The sequence below is a fragment of the Arachis ipaensis genome, chromosome B7 (genome assembly GCF_059453495.1).
Source record: "Arachis ipaensis isolate K30076 ecotype BB chromosome B7, ASM5945349v1, whole genome shotgun sequence".
Taxonomy (NCBI): domain Eukaryota; kingdom Viridiplantae; phylum Streptophyta; class Magnoliopsida; order Fabales; family Fabaceae; genus Arachis; species Arachis ipaensis.
This window is the reverse complement of record NC_142442.1, coordinates 28,309,894-28,328,191: the sequence shown is the minus strand read 5'-3', so window position 1 is coordinate 28,328,191 and position 18,298 is coordinate 28,309,894. Positions and strand designations below refer to the sequence as shown.

At 32.9% G+C, this 18,298-nt stretch overlaps 2 protein-coding genes across 2 annotated transcripts; one reads left to right on the top strand and one right to left on the bottom strand.

Moving 5' to 3' along the window:
* The first annotated feature begins 1,053 nt into the window (after window positions 1-1,053).
* On the top strand, window positions 1,054-12,415 carry ABCG31 (pleiotropic drug resistance 3). The gene is made up of 24 exons (XM_016311755.3): window positions 1,054-1,651; window positions 1,773-1,893; window positions 2,014-2,102; window positions 4,130-4,214; window positions 5,162-5,324; window positions 5,408-5,484; window positions 5,570-5,714; window positions 6,048-6,349; window positions 6,441-6,722; window positions 7,364-7,680; window positions 7,756-7,916; window positions 7,990-8,093; window positions 8,467-8,623; window positions 8,850-8,915; window positions 8,995-9,116; window positions 9,228-9,560; window positions 9,638-9,928; window positions 10,030-10,113; window positions 10,222-10,355; window positions 10,558-10,785; window positions 10,983-11,154; window positions 11,229-11,316; window positions 11,522-11,688; window positions 11,798-12,415. The coding sequence occupies exons 1-24, from the start codon at window positions 1,290-1,292 to the stop codon at window positions 12,077-12,079; spliced, it is 4,332 nt and encodes a 1,443-aa protein (XP_016167241.1). The 5' UTR covers window positions 1,054-1,289; the 3' UTR covers window positions 12,080-12,415.
* Window positions 12,416-12,781: 366 nt separating this feature from the next.
* Window positions 12,782-17,643, bottom strand: LOC107609576 (vacuolar cation/proton exchanger 3). The gene is made up of 11 exons (XM_016311577.3): window positions 17,051-17,643; window positions 15,838-15,905; window positions 15,679-15,707; window positions 15,400-15,596; window positions 15,100-15,315; window positions 14,868-14,981; window positions 14,655-14,771; window positions 14,453-14,506; window positions 14,110-14,226; window positions 13,528-13,621; window positions 12,782-13,272 (listed from the first exon to the last, which is right to left on the bottom strand). The coding sequence occupies exons 1-11, from the start codon at window positions 17,402-17,404 to the stop codon at window positions 13,226-13,228; spliced, it is 1,407 nt and encodes a 468-aa protein (XP_016167063.1). The 5' UTR covers window positions 17,405-17,643; the 3' UTR covers window positions 12,782-13,225.
* Window positions 17,644-18,298: the final 655 nt, after the last annotated feature.

Here is an 18,298-nt window from a genome sequence, read left to right as displayed (position 1 = left end):
GAAAATGCTTCAAGTAATCGAGCACCATTATTTTAAAATTCATTTATTAGTTTTACAACTATTTCCTTATTTATGGTGTGATCTACAGCTCAAGTTGAAGGGTACAGACGGGGAAGAGGAAAAAGAAAAAGAAAAAAAAAGTGGAGGAGAATGAGGGTGAAAAAACGTGAGAGAGAAAAATAGAATAGGAAAAAGAAATTAAAAAAAAAAAAGAAAATAAAGAATATTGAGGTTCAATAGGGACTTAATTAGAAATGTGATTAAATATCAATTGTATAGTTATGGACAAATATATAATTAACTTGAAATGGAAAGAATTAAAACGATATGAATGAAGCTTTAGTTCCTCTCTACAGCTCGACTGAAGTGGGTACTAAATAACCACAAGTCCACAAGTCCATAATGAACTAGACTCCATCAAAATGGAATTAAATTTACAAGCGTGAAACTGAAAACAAATATACTTGCATGCGAAGGGAAAAAAATAACCTTCCCTACATATGCTTCTCATTACGTCATGGCGTTTTTTAATTTCCACTCAATTCTGTTTTTGATAGAGAGAATCTCTCAAATAAGTAGAAAGAATGTTAAATAAAAAAAAGGAAAAATACAACTCTCTAATAAATGAATAAACATCTTTGATTTGGATTGTCTCTACTCTCTAATAAGTCTCTAGAACATCGCCTTTGAACTTCATTCATACTTTATCTTTTAATTTTTTTTTTAATTTTCCCACCAAAAAACACGTGTGGGCATGAGTCACTGAAGAATAGGACAAAGCTCAATTATACATAAAAACACATGGCATTACAAATCGTGAATTGCATGAAACTATAAAACACACTCCAGAGTTGAAAAAAGCCAGCTAAGCTACAGTAGCTAATTGCATTTTCGCAACTCTCCAGTTTTCCCTAACTGGTCGACCCAGCCTTGTAGTTCAAGGCATTTCCGTAATTTCATCCACCTTCAAAATTCGCGGTAGTATCTTGTTATATAATGTAACACATAACACAAAGCAACGCATCACAATTTTCTCACACACGCACTCGTTACTCTTTTTTCATGCGACTTCTTTCGTTCTTCTCCGATCTAAACCGAAAACTGTAACTAATACTCTTCTCTAGATGAGAGAGAGAGAGGGAGAAAGCGAAAGAGAAACGCTACATTTACATCGGCAGCGATTGAGAGAGAGAGAGAGAGATAACTGTTTAGAGAGAGAATAACGGTTTAAAGAGAGTGTGTGAGAGAGAGATAACAACGGTTTAGAGAGAAAGAAAGGCCGAGAGGAAATGGCGACCTCCGATGGGAGCGAGTACTTCGAGATAGTATCGATCGGGAATGAGAGCTTTGCGAGGGCGTCGAACGCTGAGACGGTGGAGGAGGACGAGGAGGAGCTCCGGTGGGCGGCTCTCTCCAGATTGCCGTCTCAGAAGCGTAGCAACTACGCCGTCCTCCGAGCCTCATCGTCTCGCCGGAGATCTCCCTTCGGCTCGGAGGAGAAGTCGAAACCCGGCGGAGGTGAAAAAGAAGAACTGATCGACGTCAGGAAGCTCAGTCGCCAGCACCGTGAGCTCGTCGTCAAGAAAGCCCTTGCTACCAATGAACAAGATAATTACCACCTCCTCTTCGCCATCAAAGAACGCCTCGATAGGTTAAACGATCTTCTTTCTTTTTCTTTTTTCCTTTCTCCTTCCCTTTTTTCTTTATCTCTAATAATCAGAACCGTATTATGGATCCGTGATTTTTTCTTCTATTTTGTTGAATAATGATAGGGTTGGATTGGAGGTGCCGAAGATTGAAGTGAGGTACAAGGATTTAAATGTGCATGCTGATGTTCAAATCGGTTCTAGATCTCTCCCAACTCTGATCAATTTCACTCGTGACGTCATTGAGGTTTAATTTCATAATTCCTTATTTCCTTGATTTATTCTTTCTGTATTTCTTTGTCTGATTATTATGTGCATCATTCTAATTTTGAAATTAAATTAAATTGTTTCGTGTGGTTGCGCGCAGAATATACTAACGAGTTTGAGGATATTTCGACCTAGACGGCATTCACTTACTATATTGAACAATGTCAGTGGTGTTATCAAACCTGGAAGGTAAATAGTCTTTCGTAGATACTAGTTTAAGCCAACTAGACGAAACTAATTCACCGCAAATTCAAATCCTCAAATGCTTCTCTAACCAAGAAGCGAAGAATAGTTATCTGTGTGTTACGAATGTGTGATAAAAGTAGAAATTTTCTCATTTCAAAATCATCATGGATGAAATTGACAAGAAATAATGGAACTGAAATTTTGTCAACCTTGATAAAATTAGTTGATTTGTGTTATTAAAGTTTAAAAGGAAAATTATATTAAAAAAAAGGAAAGGTCTAGGGTCCCGCAATTTTTGTATTTTTTGGCGAGCACTTAACTATCAAAACAAAAGTGATTGATCTCCTACCGTTAGATGTAATCTCACACCATTAAAAACACTATTGATGGCGATGATTACAAAACACCAAAATTACTCCCCTAACATTGTTCAAAAAAAGGATATTTCTAAAAGAAGATTTTATAATTATTTTTATGTGATTTTTTTTATTTTTGGATAATAAATTATAGAATTAAATTTTAATATATTATAAAAATATTATTTTTATTTAAACTACGGTCAAATAAATAAATCATACTTTTATACAAAGTATCTTTATAAAAAGATATTTTAGTATTTTTATTTGAGTAATTGCTTTAAAAAAATTACTTGTTTTTTAAAATAAAAATATTTGATAACTAAAAAAATTTAGCCAAAAATAATTAGAATTTACCTTATTTAATATTTATTACAATAATTAATAAATATTAAATAAAATATATTTTGATTTTTTTTTCTCTTTCTAAAATTATCATTTTTAAAATATGTTAACTATACTGTGTACTTTGAAATAAGTACCTATAAGGCTATAACCATTTATTTCTTCTATATAATAGTTAAAATTCAATCTAATTCAGTTTAAATTCAAATAAAATCATTTATGTTTTTTGGCCGTTTCAAGCACACCCATGCCATTGCATCGAAATCGTTATGGCAACAAAAGTAAGAAAATACTGGCCGTAATGCTGATGCACTGAGTCTTAAATAGCATTACAGGTTTGAAAAATGATATTTATGAGTTTTTTTTAGTACATTTTAAAATTATATTTTTCTTTTTTATATTAAAAAACAAATTCTTCACTTTTATTTAGGTACATTTCACTTTAAATGCTAAAATAATTAAGATATATTCAAAAGATTATATAAAAATAGTTCATATAACATTTACCATTTACCATTTCTATAACTAGAATCTCCAAGAATTTGTCCAACAGTACTGAAATTATGTTTAATTGAAAGTTCTTATTTACTTAGAATTACCGTAAAAGCAATTGTTCTAGAGCATGTAATAAACTTAATACTTGACACTTAAGGTAATAATCCTGTTGAAAATGTTGATCAAGTGGTAGATATTAACAGGCCAATAAGTTAATAAGGTAACTTATTAGCAATCAATAATCTTTCCATTTCTAGTTTGCGTGTTTTGAAATGGAGTGTTGAGAAATGGATAGTAAATACATGTTTTAACAGACAAAATAATTAATATTTTATAGGACAAGCTATAATATGGTTAATTTTGAATCCCATTAAAACATGTATTATGCATTTTGCTACTTTATATCTATTTTTTTAAAGCAACAAGAATAAGATTCACACAATCTCATTCACTTAGATCATAATTCTATAAAAAAAAATGAGAAGATTTTCGTCAATAAAAAACTGCTAGATGCTAATAATTTAGAAAGTATTTATATTTTTTAATTTAGATTAAACAGAAAAATCTGAATCGAGGTTCAAATAATACTTACCTTATTATAATTTTTTATAAAAATAAATTTCTTAACAATCTTCCTTAATTAGGTTACCAAACTCAAACCTTAAGCTGAAGCCTATATCAATAGCGCTATATAGTTAGTAGTTGGCATTTGGAACAGAACGTGATGACGTTGTTATCACGAGTCAAGGGTTCCTTTTTTTTGGTAGCTATGGGTTCAGTATTTTCATGTGTGTGCTTTGTTCTAATAATATGTATCCCACTTTCGTTGCGTAGGATGACTTTGCTACTTGGACCTCCGGGATCGGGAAAGTCCACTTTACTTTCGGCTCTAGCGGGCAAGCTTGATAAGAACCTAAAGGTGCAAATATCACTAACAAAAGCAGTATAGAAGATACTTACCTCTCTTTTCCAAAATATTACTAACACAATTAAGAGTGAAGAAAGCAAAATCTAAGCATGTCGACTGATAAAATTCTGCGTGCTACACTGAAAATCATTTCAAGTATGATTGGTTAATTGAGCAAAATAGTGGCTTCTAATTATTTGCCTATTTTTTAGTATATACTCGTAGAGATATTTTTTTTAATATTCCATGAACTAAATTTTTTATACTCCATAAAAAGGTTTTAATAATTTATTTTGATAAAAGAAAAAGGAATAAATAATAAATAGTAGATATTGCGGATAAAAAAAAAATTTACACCACAGAATAAATAACATTTTTCTGTTTTGAAATAAGTGGTCAATAATGATATTGTAAAGTTTAATTTAACAATATTTAATGACTAATTATTGAAGTATTGTACTATGCTGAATAACTGTAGCTGACTGTTCTCAAACTCCTTGTACACTCTTAAATTAGATTGTATTTTGCTTTAAGTGACAATTTTGAACTCTTAAGGATTCTTCAAATTCATATAAAAATTAGGGGGGAAAATGGAAATCAACCAACAATTACAACTCAAACTCTGAATCTTGTTCATCATCTGCTATTTTGTTAGTTATTGGTTAAAAACTTAAAATAATTGATTTCTTAGCAAAAACCATAGAAGTATATGCTCAAAAAGGATAACAGTTTCAAGATGGAAGGAAAGATATTCTAAATTAATTTTCAATGTCAATAATCTAATCTCTGTCTTATTACCACAATACCTGTAAGACTTATTATGTAAAAGGAAAAAAGCAATGGCTTCCGGGAATTGGAATGTTACCTGGGTTTCTTGTTTCAATTTGATTGTTCATTAACGGTCCCTTGTTTATAAAGCGCTCCTATTTTGATTTATCTTTTTGTTATATGTCCTACAGAAAACTGGCAGCATAACATACAACGGCTATGATATAAATGACTTTTATGTTAAACGGACATCTGCTTACATTAGCCAAACAGATAATAATATTGCAGAACTGACCGTGCGAGAAACTCTTGACTTTGCTGCTAGATGTCAAGGCGCAAAAGAAGGTTTTGCAGGTAAAATTAAATATTTAAATTATTGACAGAAAAATTTCTTAGGTTAAATACGTGGTGACAACTCTTTCATCTTTTTCTTACAGTTTATACCAAGGACCTGGGCCGCTTAGAGAAGGACAGGAACATACGACCTAGTCCAGAAATCGACGCATTTATGAAGGTTATCATCTTTAATGTGTGTGAAAATAATACGTGCCTCAAGGCTATTCTCTAATGTTGAATGTGAAATTCGATTTATTCCACAGGCATCATCTATTGGTGGTAAAAAGCACAGTGTAATAACTGATTACATTTTGAAAGTGCTTGGTCTTGATATTTGTTCAGAGACCATAGTTGGTAACGAAATGATTAGGGGGGTCTCAGGTGGACAAAGAAAAAGAGTTACAACAGGTTTGTCTTTACCCTTTTTGTGGAAGTAACTGCATTTGGTTGCCGTATTTGGTTATAATGTGTAAGGTATTGAGATAATTAAAAGGGGAAGTCAGTTACATCAGGTAGAACGATAGCTATACATACAGATATTCTTAATTGTGCAAAGTTGGGTTATATCTCATACTGATACTTGTTGGTAATAGTGCTTGTAGTTGGTGTATTTGTTCCTGGATTGGCTAGGAGTTTCTAGATGATCCATTAATGATGAATTGAATGAAATATTTTGACTGTATCTCAACTATTACTGCAATTTAAGCCGCAATCAATGAGTTGTTGCATTGCATCGTTTAGGAGAGATGGTTGTTGGTCCAAGAAAAACACTATTTATGGATGAAATATCAACTGGACTTGATAGCTCTACCACATACCAGATAGTAAAATGCATAAGGAATTTTGTCCATCAAATGGAGGCTACCGTGCTCATGGCCCTCCTTCAGCCAGCTCCTGAGACATTTGACCTGTTTGATGATCTGGTACTCCTATCAGAAGGTTACGTGGTATATCAAGGCCCAAGAGAAGACGTACTTGAGTTTTTTGAGTCAATAGGTTTTCAACTTCCACCACGTAAGGGGGTTGCAGACTTTCTTCAGGAGGTAGTATATTTTAAAACAAAACTTTTTATGATCCTTCGAAGCCATAGCATCCTTAAATTTTTGCTTATTAATAACATCTTTCTTTTGTCAGGTGACCTCTAAAAAGGATCAGGAACAATATTGGGCTGATCCTTCGAAGCCATACCAATATGTCTCAGTTCGTGAGATTGCAGAAGCCTTCAGGAATTCCAAATTTGGAAGCTATATGGAATCCATGCAGGCTCATCCGTTTGATAAATCAAAATGTCATCCTTCAGCTTTGGCTAAATCTCAGTTTGCTGTGTCGAAGTGGGAGCTCTTTAAAGCTTGCTTTTCACGAGAAATTATTTTGATCAAAAGGCACAGTTTTCTTTATATCTTTAGGACGTTCCAGGTAATCTTGATTTGATATGGTATTTTAAGATGATTGTTTGAACTTCTTTTTTCTTTTCAGAACATAGAATCTCTTTATCAATTCAAAGTTACATGATATGGTTGTAGTAGCAGCACAGAGTTCAAGAAACCAAACCCAAAGCATCACATGATTTTCTATCGGATAGTACTGTTATTAAATAAGGAAAATAGTTCAAAGAAATATAAACTTACGTATGGTTTCTTGTTCTTAAAATTCTACCATGATTCAATCGTATCGGTATCATATCATGTAGGTTTCCCTTCAACAATCTCTTGATCTGATCTATATCTCTTTCTAGAGTGCATATTTCCACTTTTCATTGAAAAACCCATAAAGACTCAATGGAAGCCAGTGTACTAAATGAGCACTTCTTCACATCTATGACTGTTATTGACTTTGGCTGGTGACTACATAGATTTCCTGCTTAGCTGTCCTTGACGAACTCTGAGGATAAAACCTAATAATCTTAAAATGATAGAGTCTCTGAAATGGTAATAACTTAGATGTTACGGATTCTGATTTCTGTAATTTGTTAAATGTTTGTTGTTCTTATTTCTTCTGTTCCTGTCTATTTTCTCAGTAATTCTGTGTTTTATTTTATGTTTCTCTTCCGCTTGAAGGTTGCTTTTGTTGGATTTGTCACATGCACAATATTCCTGCGAACAAGATTACATCCCACAGATGAGGTTAACGGAAACCTTTATCTTTCTGCTCTATTTTTTGGGCTCATTCACATGATGTTTAATGGTTTCTCTGAGCTACCTCTCATGATAACTCGGCTTCCAGTATTTTATAAGCAAAGAGACAATTTATTCTATCCTGCATGGGCATGGTCTCTTTCTAGTTGGATTCTCCGTGTACCCTACTCTGTTATTGAGGCTTTAATATGGTCTGCTGTTGTATACTACACTGTTGGATTTGCCCCTTCTGCGGGAAGGTACCTTAATTTCATTACATCTTTCAGTTGCAGGTTCTTACCCTTGTAATCATTGAATTCTGTTAAATGTTTCAGGTTTTTTCGCTATATGATTTTACTGTTTACAGTGCATCAAATGGCACTAGGTCTATTCCGGATGATGGCTTCTATTGCACGGGACATGGTTCTTGCGAATACATTTGGATCAGCTGCACTGTTAGTTATATTCTTGCTTGGAGGGTTTATTATCCCGAAAGGTAGGTGGCAACACAATGTTAGCAAAGAAAATTGAAAATATTGCTGTTAGTGATTGTTGTGCTATTCCTTCAGGTGTGATTAAGCCATGGTGGATTTGGGGTTACTGGTTGTCCCCCCTTACATATGGACAACGCGCAATTTCTGTTAATGAGTTTACTGCTTCAAGATGGATGGAGGTATTTTGTTTTGCAATGCAACTCTTCCTCTTTCTGTAACAACTGATCTTTATATTCAGCATTCAGCTCCTTCTCACTTGATTTTAGTCTGTAACCATGGCAGAAGCGAATCATTAGTTGTTTGGTATAAACTCTTGACTCTTGATTAGGAAGGTTTTCATTCCAAAGAATCAATTCGTATGAAAATCTTCAGCTGATGGTGTAGGTGCAACAATGATTTTTGTATCTAAAATTGGTAAATTTACTAAATGATGATGATGTTAATGTAGGCAATCTGACCAATGAGTAGCCTTTGATTTCATCGTTATATAAGTACTCCTTATTTGGAATTGGCTTAAAGAATATTTATAAATTATTATGTAAATTTTTGCAGAAATCTGCAATTAATCACAACACAGTTGGTGACAATATCCTCCGTTTACACAGCTTACCAAGTGATGGTTACTGGTATTGGATTGGTGTTGGCGTTTTGGCACTCTATGCAATCTTTTTCAACAATATGGTTACTGTGGCCTTGGCCTATCTAAATCGTAAGTTTTGAATATATTTTCTCTTTGTACACACATACGCACACTCTTTTCCTCTTCCCATTTTATAGCATGCATTCTCTGTTACTATATAATTATCACTGTCATTCCTTCGACCCACTTTTTAAAATTCTATTTTCTGTTCATCAATGTTTTCTTTGTGCCATCTTCTCATAATCCCCATTTTCCTTTCTCTCTAATCCTTTTGTCTTTATTATTTTTAATACAGCACTTCAGAAAGCACGGACAGTTATTCTTTCTGACGATGATTCAGAAAATAACTCTTCTAGAGATGGTAATGAGCCAAATATAATGTGCAGGGTTAATCATGTATTGACCAAAATTGTCTAACAATCCATAACTTGGTTTTGCAGCTATGAATCAGGTCCATGAATTGACTATTAGAGAAGAAAGTAATAAGAAAGGAATGATTCTTCCATTTCAACCACTGACAATGACATTCCACAATGTTAATTATTTTGTTGAAATGCCGAAGGTGGTTAATTTGTACTTTAGGTCTAAACTAGTTTGTTAATTTATACATTCCACTGAAAAAAGTCTATTCCATTAACTGGTTTGGATTTTTTTTTTCCCTTTTCTCAAATAGGTGTTTAGAAAGCAAGGCATACCAGAAACTCGGTTGCAGCTATTGTCAAATGTGAGCGGAGTTTTTTCACCTGGTGTCCTTACAGCACTTGTGGGGTCTAGTGGGGCTGGAAAGACCACTTTAATGGATGTACTTGCCGGCAGGAAAACTGGAGGGCAGATAGAAGGAGACATTAAAATATCTGGTTACCCAAAAGTGCAACGGACATTTGCTAGAATAGCAGGATATGTTGAACAAAATGATATACATTCTCCTCAAGTTACAATTGAGGAATCCCTATGGTTTTCTTCATCTTTACGCCTGCCAAAGGAAGTCAGCATCAGTCAAAGACATGTAAGTTGTTTAACGACACATTATGTACCGTATTGGTTTGAATTGTTTCCAAATTTTGATTCACTGAGGTATTACAGGAATTTGTTGAACAAGTAATGCAACTTGTTGAGCTTGACACTTTGAGACATGCATTGGTTGGTATGCCTGGCAGTTCTGGATTATCAACAGAGCAGAGAAAGCGATTGACAATTGCAGTAGAGCTTGTAGCAAACCCTTCCATTATTTTTATGGATGAACCTACGTCTGGACTAGATGCACGTGCAGCAGCAATTGTCATGCGAACTGTTCGTAATACGGTTGATACTGGAAGAACTGTGGTTTGCACCATACATCAACCAAGTATTGATATATTTGAAGCATTTGATGAAGTTAGTTCAATTATAGCTTTTTTCGTCAGTTAAATGTTCCAATAATTAGCGATGCACTAGCTTCTATTATGAGCCTAATACTTGGTTTTCTTGATTCCCAGTTACTTCTTATGAAACGTGGGGGAAGAGTAATATATGGGGGAAAGCTTGGTGTGCGCTCACAGATAATGATAGACTACTTTCAGGTGAAATGACACTTTAGCCTCTTTTCTGAAACGAGTCAGGATGCAAGTTTCTCTGCTGTGTTGTTTATATCTTTGGTTTGTGATTATTTTCCTCCGTGATTTTTGCAGGGAATCAGTGGAATTCCCCCCATTCCAGATGGCTACAATCCAGCTACTTGGGTGCTTGAGGTTACTACTTCGGCTGTCGAAGAAAGAATTGGTGCAGATTTTGCAGACATATATACAAGTTCTGACCAATTTAGGTGCTTGTTTTTTTCTAATATATAGTTTCTTTGATATTGCATAATCTTTTCATTACAATTTGAGAACAGACTGGTGATGGGTGATATTTAGGGAGAAAAACACTATCCTTTAGGAGAGGAAAATTGATTTTGGAAATGAATGATTAATCTGTTTAGTCAATTTTGTTGTTGTCAATATTTATTTCTTTTAAATTTTTACCAGGGAGGTGGAAGCTTCGATTCTTCAAAATGGAGACCCTCCTGCTGGCTCAAAACCACTGAAGTTTGACACCACATATTCACAAAACTTGTTCTCCCAATTTTATTATTGCATATGGAAACAAAACCTTGTGTACTGGAGAAGCCCACCATATAATGCCATGAGGCTATTCTTCACCGCAATCAGTGCTCTGATATTTGGGACTGTATTTTGGAAAGTTGGCTTAAAAAGGTAACTGCCCTCTATGTTCTCATTTGTTGTAAAGAGAATGCTTTCAATAATTCGAACACTAAATCAAAGGGACAAAAAGTTAGAATTATTCTCCATTAGTCAAAGGATGACTCCTTATGAGAGTTGATAAAATTTAATTTCTCGGGGTCATTCCCTCTAACCCAAATAATCAAACACTTATCATAATCATTCTGTAGGTCAACTCCTCAGGATCTTATGGTGGTTATGGGAGCTCTGTATTCTGCATGCTTGTTTCTCGGGGTAAACAATGCTTCTTCTGTGCAGCCCATTGTTTCTATAGAAAGAACAGTGTTTTACAGGGAGAAAGCAGCTGGGATGTACTCTCCAATCGCATACGCTGCCGCTCAGGTATATATATTGCAATACGGGAAACTATTTCCAATGTTAACGTTTTTTAAATTTTACTTAAATCTCATTGACAGGGGCTGATAGAGATACCATACATTGCTGTTCAGACTATTCTATTTGGTATAATCACATATTTGATGGTCGAATTTGAAAGGACAGCTGGTAATATTTCAACTTACCGTATGTAGATATTTCTCCCTTTACAATCTATACAATGAATCTGGCCTACTTCTCCTCTCCACAGGAAAAAAAAAGTGTGTTGAAATTTCGTAGTAACTGAAAAAAGAAGCAAAGCAAAAATGAATATACTTTCTTCATTGAGAAAAAAATATGCATCTGATCAATGAATATATTTTCTTCATTGCAGCGAAATTTTTTCTCTATCTCTTGTTCATGTTCTTAACCTTCACCTACTTCACCTTTTACGGCATGATGGCCGTTGGATTTACTCCTTCTCAACACTTGGCAGCTGTTCTTTCCTCAGCATTTTATTCTCTGTGGAATCTTCTTTCTGGTTTTCTTGTGCCAAAATCGGTGAGTAATCCTTTGCTTGCAAAATAATTTTACTGCTGGTTCAAACCATGAAACTTTTCATTTCTCTTTTATGGATTCTGATGTTATTGACCCCTTGTTATTGTTTCAGAGGATTCCAGGATGGTGGATTTGGTTCTATTATATCTGCCCGGTTTCGTGGACATTACGTGGCATAGTCACATCTCAGCTTGGCGACGTCGGAACCACAATTTCGGGACCCGGATTCAACGGCACTGTGAAAGGATACTTATCAGCGAGTCTTGGATATGATGATAAAATCAACGGTATTTCATCTGTGGGACTTTCAGTGATAGTTCTTATTGGATTCATTTTAATCTTCTTCGGCTCTTTTGCCATATCAGTCAAAGTTTTGAATTTTCAAAGGAGATGAGCGTTTTAGATAGGTTTTAGAACTATGAAAAAACAAAATTGAGGGTTAGGGTATAGGCTTAGGTATGTACATTTACTATAACCTTAAATAAAGTGAGTTTTATAGATGTAGTTTTATTTACATTTACTTTTGAGTCATTTACAGTTAGTCTTTAGTTCAATAGCTCCTAGAAAATTCAGTCAACAAGCTTCCTCATCGAGTGAGTTTAAAATGTTGTAAAAGTATAAAGTATAAACAAACAGGAAAGTTAGGATGTTCATTCTGTAATACCCAACAGTTCACTTACATGAAGAGATTTTCTGATATGATTAGCTATGATCAGTTGTTAGTTCTTCTGTTTTTCAGTCTGTTACCAGGTGTCCAGTCAATTAGAATAAGTTTTCAGTAGATTGGTAGTTACTAATTATATACAAATATAGTTCAGACAGGCTGATTCACTCCGTAATCAATCATTCAGCATACATATAGTGAATGATTTTACCTTAATTTCTTGCAGCTTCCACAAACCTCCCTGAAACTGCTTCCACCCTGTCTCCCTCGATCACCATTCTTGATATGCTAATATTAGAATATATAAACCCATCAGGATTTATTTGTACACACCAATAATCTTAGAAGTGTTGCAGATTTACCAACATAATATTTAACCATTTTGATATTGATTAACACAACATTCCTTATTCACTGAACTACTACTTTGAATTTCACTATTCAAAAGGAATTCTTATTCCTTGGTAAAGTATATATATATATAAGTACATGAAAGCGAAGCACATAAATTAAATACATGAAAAAGTAATATCCATTAAAAATAAGGAAAAGGTAGTTAGGGAATTAAAACAGAGGGAATAATAGGAGAAACAAAAAAATAAAAAAAAGGGGGGGAGGAGGGGGGTTTGGATATGCGAAGACCCAAAATCTTTAACCTTATTATTTCTTTTTCTAAGAGTAAATTTAACCTTATTGCAAAGAAAAAGTTATACAAAGCATTGAAATATGTTTAGTCTCAAACCCTCGGCTACTAAGGCACATATGTTATGTTCCACCAAGCATAGAAAAGGTGTCATTCTCCAATCCAGGTGAGGAGCTTCAGTTACAAGCAAAGAGGGTGACATAGCTTAGCTTCTGGGAACAAAACCATTTTATTTAGGCCACAGCATGATAGGATGTTTTAGTTTCGATGTCAGGGTCGTCTGCATCATAAGAGAAACCATGTCAATTCAAGAACCACTTCATAGTTTACATGCTAATTGGATAAGTACATAATTAGATATTCTATTCAATAAACGGAGATCTCCTAGGGAATTTTCCCCAACATCAAATTTTCTATATTCAGCAGCATATCTAATTTATTGTCCTTCAACATAGAAATCAGAAACTAAATTGAGATGCACATACTGAAATTTAAGTTGCAATATGAGATGCAATACGTTAGGATTATAACTTACCGGTAAATGGAGTTTTGAGAACAAAAAAGCACGCAGCAATTACAATGTAACATAGGGTAAGAACAACTCCCTTCAAGTAATGTGAAGTTCCATCCTGCAAGAGATACAACAAAAATCTTCTGTAAGGTAAAAGAAAACAGAAATTGGCCATATAGTATTACGGCAATGGTTCTTGTACCCTCAGGAAATTGGAGGAAATTATCTTGTGTTGTATTATTATATGGTAGGTCTAATTATACACATATTTAACATGTAAAAATAAATTTCTTTACGCATTTTATTTGAACTTGGAATATCATACTCTAAATCTCTAATAGTTAACTTATCGCATAGTTTCAAAAAAATCCGGAATCTTAAAAGTGTATTTTATGAATGTTCCACAAGCTTATTTTGTACAAACTTTAACTAAAAATTATACTAATTAAAGAATTCATTATTTCATATGTTAAAAAGACACATAATAGACTCATCATACAATAATATAATATATAATTGGGATAATTTACCCTCAAATTTTCAAAAATTACCGTAGTAATTTCTTAATTTTAATATATAGAAGGCGTAGAGCATTTATAGCTTTACCTGTAAAGTAAATGCCGTAACAAGAATTGCCAAAGCAAGACACCCTGTGTCAAGAAGATTGAAGTCCAGATCCATTCGAATGCCCATTATCCATGCAACAATCACACTTAATGGAACCTGATGAAAATCGACTATTCATGATCAATTTTTTCAACATTTTCTATACTTCAATAATGATCCATCACGCTTTTTCTGTTTTACACTAAGTTATATTCACACTATTTGTTTTACACATTACATAACGGGATTTCATACTCCAATAGTTAAAGAAAATAAGTCACGTTAATATTTCTATTAAAAGAATAACAATAACAACAAACTCTTACTATTAATTCATTCTTACCACAAACATGGAAATTTGAGTTGCCGATCCCATAGCAACGCCCAAAGATATGTCCTGCATACATGATAATTAATTGAACCATGAGCCCCCACTAATTTATTTCAAAATATCAGTTAATACATCTAAGTCAAGCATGATACGGAGTGAAATTTCTATTAAACTATATAGTTTGTGTATATAACTGACAAAAATTAAACCATACCAACTTGTTCTTAAAAGCAAATATGATTGCACCAGCATGTTCAGCAGCGTTCCCAACAATTGGAAGCAAGATTAGGCTAATGAAGCTAACCGAAATGCCCCAAGAATCTGAAGCAGCCTATTTAAAACAAACAAGGGGATTAATTGATCATGCATGGTACTGAAGAAAAAAATTCATAGCTACCACAATAATCATATATATATATATATATACCTCAATTGTTCCCACAACATATTCGGACAGCACAGATATGACCAATGTCATAATAACCAACCATGAAAATGAACTCCAAAATCCTAAAACGGCCTTTTCTTCATCATCTTCTTCCTGTAGACGTGAAATTCCCACACCAAATAATTAATAAAGTGGTATATATAGTCCAAGCTAAGGTTGTTTCTGATTTTGGCCTTTTGCTAACTAACTTGAATTTGAATTATTGTACTACCTCTTGTGCATCAAATATTACTCGATGAGTTTTTAACTGGAAAACAATATATGCAAGATATGCAATTAGCATGACAACACTGCTTGCTCTTGATAACTGAAGGGTAGAAGTGGCAATTGAATAACTTCCCCCTGCTAATGCGTATCTGAACAGTAATGGCAGCAAATGGCACAGCAACCCCAGCAACAATAGCAGTGAGTTCACATCTGCTTGTTTCTGTAATAATAATAATAATAATTTGTGTAAATAGAACAACTAATTAAGTTTAATTATAGAATTTAAATATTATTATTATTGTACCCTGTCATATCTTTGCTCCCTCTTAAGGTTGGCCAAGCCACCACAAAGGAGTGAACTACCAAGAACCAAAAGAAGGTTCGAGAGAATGGAACCCAAAAGGGAGAACTTGACAACATCCACTTTGTTCTTGCGCAGTGCTAATAATGCAATTATCATCTCCGTTGCATTTCCACATGTAGCATTCAGAAGCCCTCCAACTAATAATACACAAATTTCCATTAACTATCTCAAAATATGCAATATCTTTGTGTAACATATATACTATTAAAGTGTTTGTACCTGTTGGACCAGTGTAGTAGGCAATTTGCCTTCATGTTGGATGAGAATAATGAAAAATAAAAGGAGTTAGAAACACGATAACAAGAATCATAAATCACTAAATTATTATCGCTATAAATAAATATATAGCTTAGATAGGAGTTGTCATGGCAAACATACTCAGTGAGGAAGCTGACACGTTCTGCTAGCGGGGCAAGTCCGATTAAGCTTAATGCAAATATCCACGGCTGCATAGGACAGGACAACCGTTTTCAAAATAAATCATATTTAAATATATAGAGAAATACTCCGATACAGATATTTTCTTCTGAAGTTAATAAATAAAAATAATTAAATAATAATTTAATTAAATATATCAAGTTATTTAATAATTATTAATCTATAATTTCACATAAAAATATTTACGTATAAATTTCTACCTTAAATAAAATATATATAGATTTAGATTATTATTTAATAATTAATTTTATTAATATCCATGTAATTTATTTTTCTATTGATAATACATTTTTAAATATTATAAAAAATATTTATAAAAAAATTTAATTTTAATATACCGTTGGAATATATACATGCACATAATAATTATAGGATGATCATTTGAAAGAAACGTAAAAAAAAATATGGTTAAATAGTTATGAAATGTTATATTGTCATTTCATCAAATTAGACACTTTATAAAATAGGATAAATTTAATAATATGATACAACTAGTGCTTGATAATCATCTCACAAACATACTAGTTTACATATTTGGGCCAGGTAAGATATATGCCAGACTTAAACATTATATATATATAAAAAAGAAAAAAGTAAAAATAAATGTGATTAACTATATGTACTTTTTAGTTTTACTTATTCTAAACTGCCTATTTCATTAGTGTAAAATGGCTTTTTATACATTTTTTTTAATAAAGACACAGAAAGAAGTTAGTAGTTTTTTTGAAAAAAAGAAAAAAACTTAAGTCAAAATTTTAACCTTATAAAATTAAAACAGGAGACTTATAAATTGATTGTAATTACAAAAAGGCATATAGTATTAATGGAATAATATAAAGTAAAATTAGTTAATCAGATACTAACAAATAAACAAATACATTCCAATAAATGATTTTGTATCATTATTAAATATTAACTTTGTTTTTTAATTCTTATACATAACTAAATTTATGAATAAAACGAAATAGAAGGAAACTTATAGTGACACTTGGAGTAACAAAATAAAAAGGAAAAAAAAAAAAAAGTATTAGATATACATGACATTTTGGATTTATTACAATACCATAAAACGGCTTGACATAAAAAAGAAAAAAAGAAATAAATGAAAATCATAAGAACCATGTAGTAAAAATGATGGTTAGCTAGTGCTTACCCTTCCAAAGCTATACAAATCTGCAGCAACAGCCAAAGGCACTGCCGGAAAAAGCACAGCAAGCTTAGTTCCAAGAATGACCTCTCTCAAATTTGTCACGAAATTCCTAAGCATTTCCATTCGACCATTGCTATTGTTTGTGACAATAATTGAATCTTCTGATGATGACTTCTTTCTCACCACCATTGATGGTGTCTTTGCAAAAATACCACTACCACTACCATTGATGTTGTTTGAAACTCCCTTATTGCTATTGTTGTTCTCCAAATCATTGTTTTCCATAGAGGATGAGGGTTGCATTGTATTATTATTATTATTGCCTTGTTGTGATGAGTAATAACTTAGAATGTGCATTTGAGTGAGAATAAGAAGAAGAACGGATGAAATGAAAACTATATAATAAGGTTCGTATATATGTAGGTTTAGTTTCTTTATTGCTGTTAGTTTCTCTTTCTCTATTGGGATTATATATCGTGAAGATTAAATATTATGTGTGCGAAAGTTAGCATTATGAAATGAATAATTAATATAGTGTTTGTTTTTCTTAACCAATTGACCATAATAATATGTGATAGTAATAATAATAATGTTTTGTTATTATTAGGAAAAATAGTTGTAATAAACATAGATGGTGTGTTTCCAATGTCCGTAGCAGTGCAGTGCTATGAAGCTTCGTGGAATTTTCTCAAACAATATATTGCATGAGCCACGTATAGTGATAGGTGTTTTATTGCGGTACATATTCATGCCAATCGGCGAAATCTTAACCTTTATTGCAAGAGATATAGTAGGGAGCAAAATTAGAAGAATTTTAATCAATTTACTAATTAATTAGTACTATACATATTTGTATGTGAAATGAGGCATGGGCGCACGGGCTATTGTTACTATATATAATATGGGTGATATTAATGAATGAAGAATGAATCTTCCTATAATTGGTACATGTGTGTCAGTGTGTCAACAAGGTTTTCCTTTCAAGTGTGGGGATCATTTTTCATTTGTCATTTTTTATGTCGTCACCATGGGTCATGCCATGCCATATTGAAAGATATATACATATCCTAATTTGCATATATCACTACTCTTTTCAGTTCTGACTTCTGAATGTTTTTTTTAGCAAGTACCTACAGATATTTTGGAGATGAGTAATAATTCACAGTTTTAATTTAATTTTTTTAATTTTTAGATAGTACAAATTTAAATATATAAATGAGGAGGGTTAGGGAATCTAACAAATTTTGTAAT

Coding starts and splice junctions, on each gene's coding strand:
- LOC107609576 (XM_016311577.3), bottom strand. CDS start 17,404: ATGCACATTCTAAGTTATTACTCATCACAACAAGGCAATAATAATAAT. Junction 14,772..14,867: donor ATGTTGTGGGAACAATTGAG/GTATATATATAT, acceptor TGTTTTAAATAG/GCTGCTTCAGATTCTTGGGG. Junction 14,507..14,654: donor TTGCTTTTAAGAACAAGTTG/GTATGGTTTAAT, acceptor TCATGTATGCAG/GACATATCTTTGGGCGTTGC.
- ABCG31 (XM_016311755.3), top strand. CDS start 1,290: ATGGCGACCTCCGATGGGAGCGAGTACTTCGAGATAGTATCGATCGGG. Junction 7,917..7,989: donor AGGGTTTATTATCCCGAAAG/GTAGGTGGCAAC, acceptor CTATTCCTTCAG/GTGTGATTAAGCCATGGTGG. Junction 9,117..9,227: donor ATTTTGTTGAAATGCCGAAG/GTGGTTAATTTG, acceptor TTTCTCAAATAG/GTGTTTAGAAAGCAAGGCAT.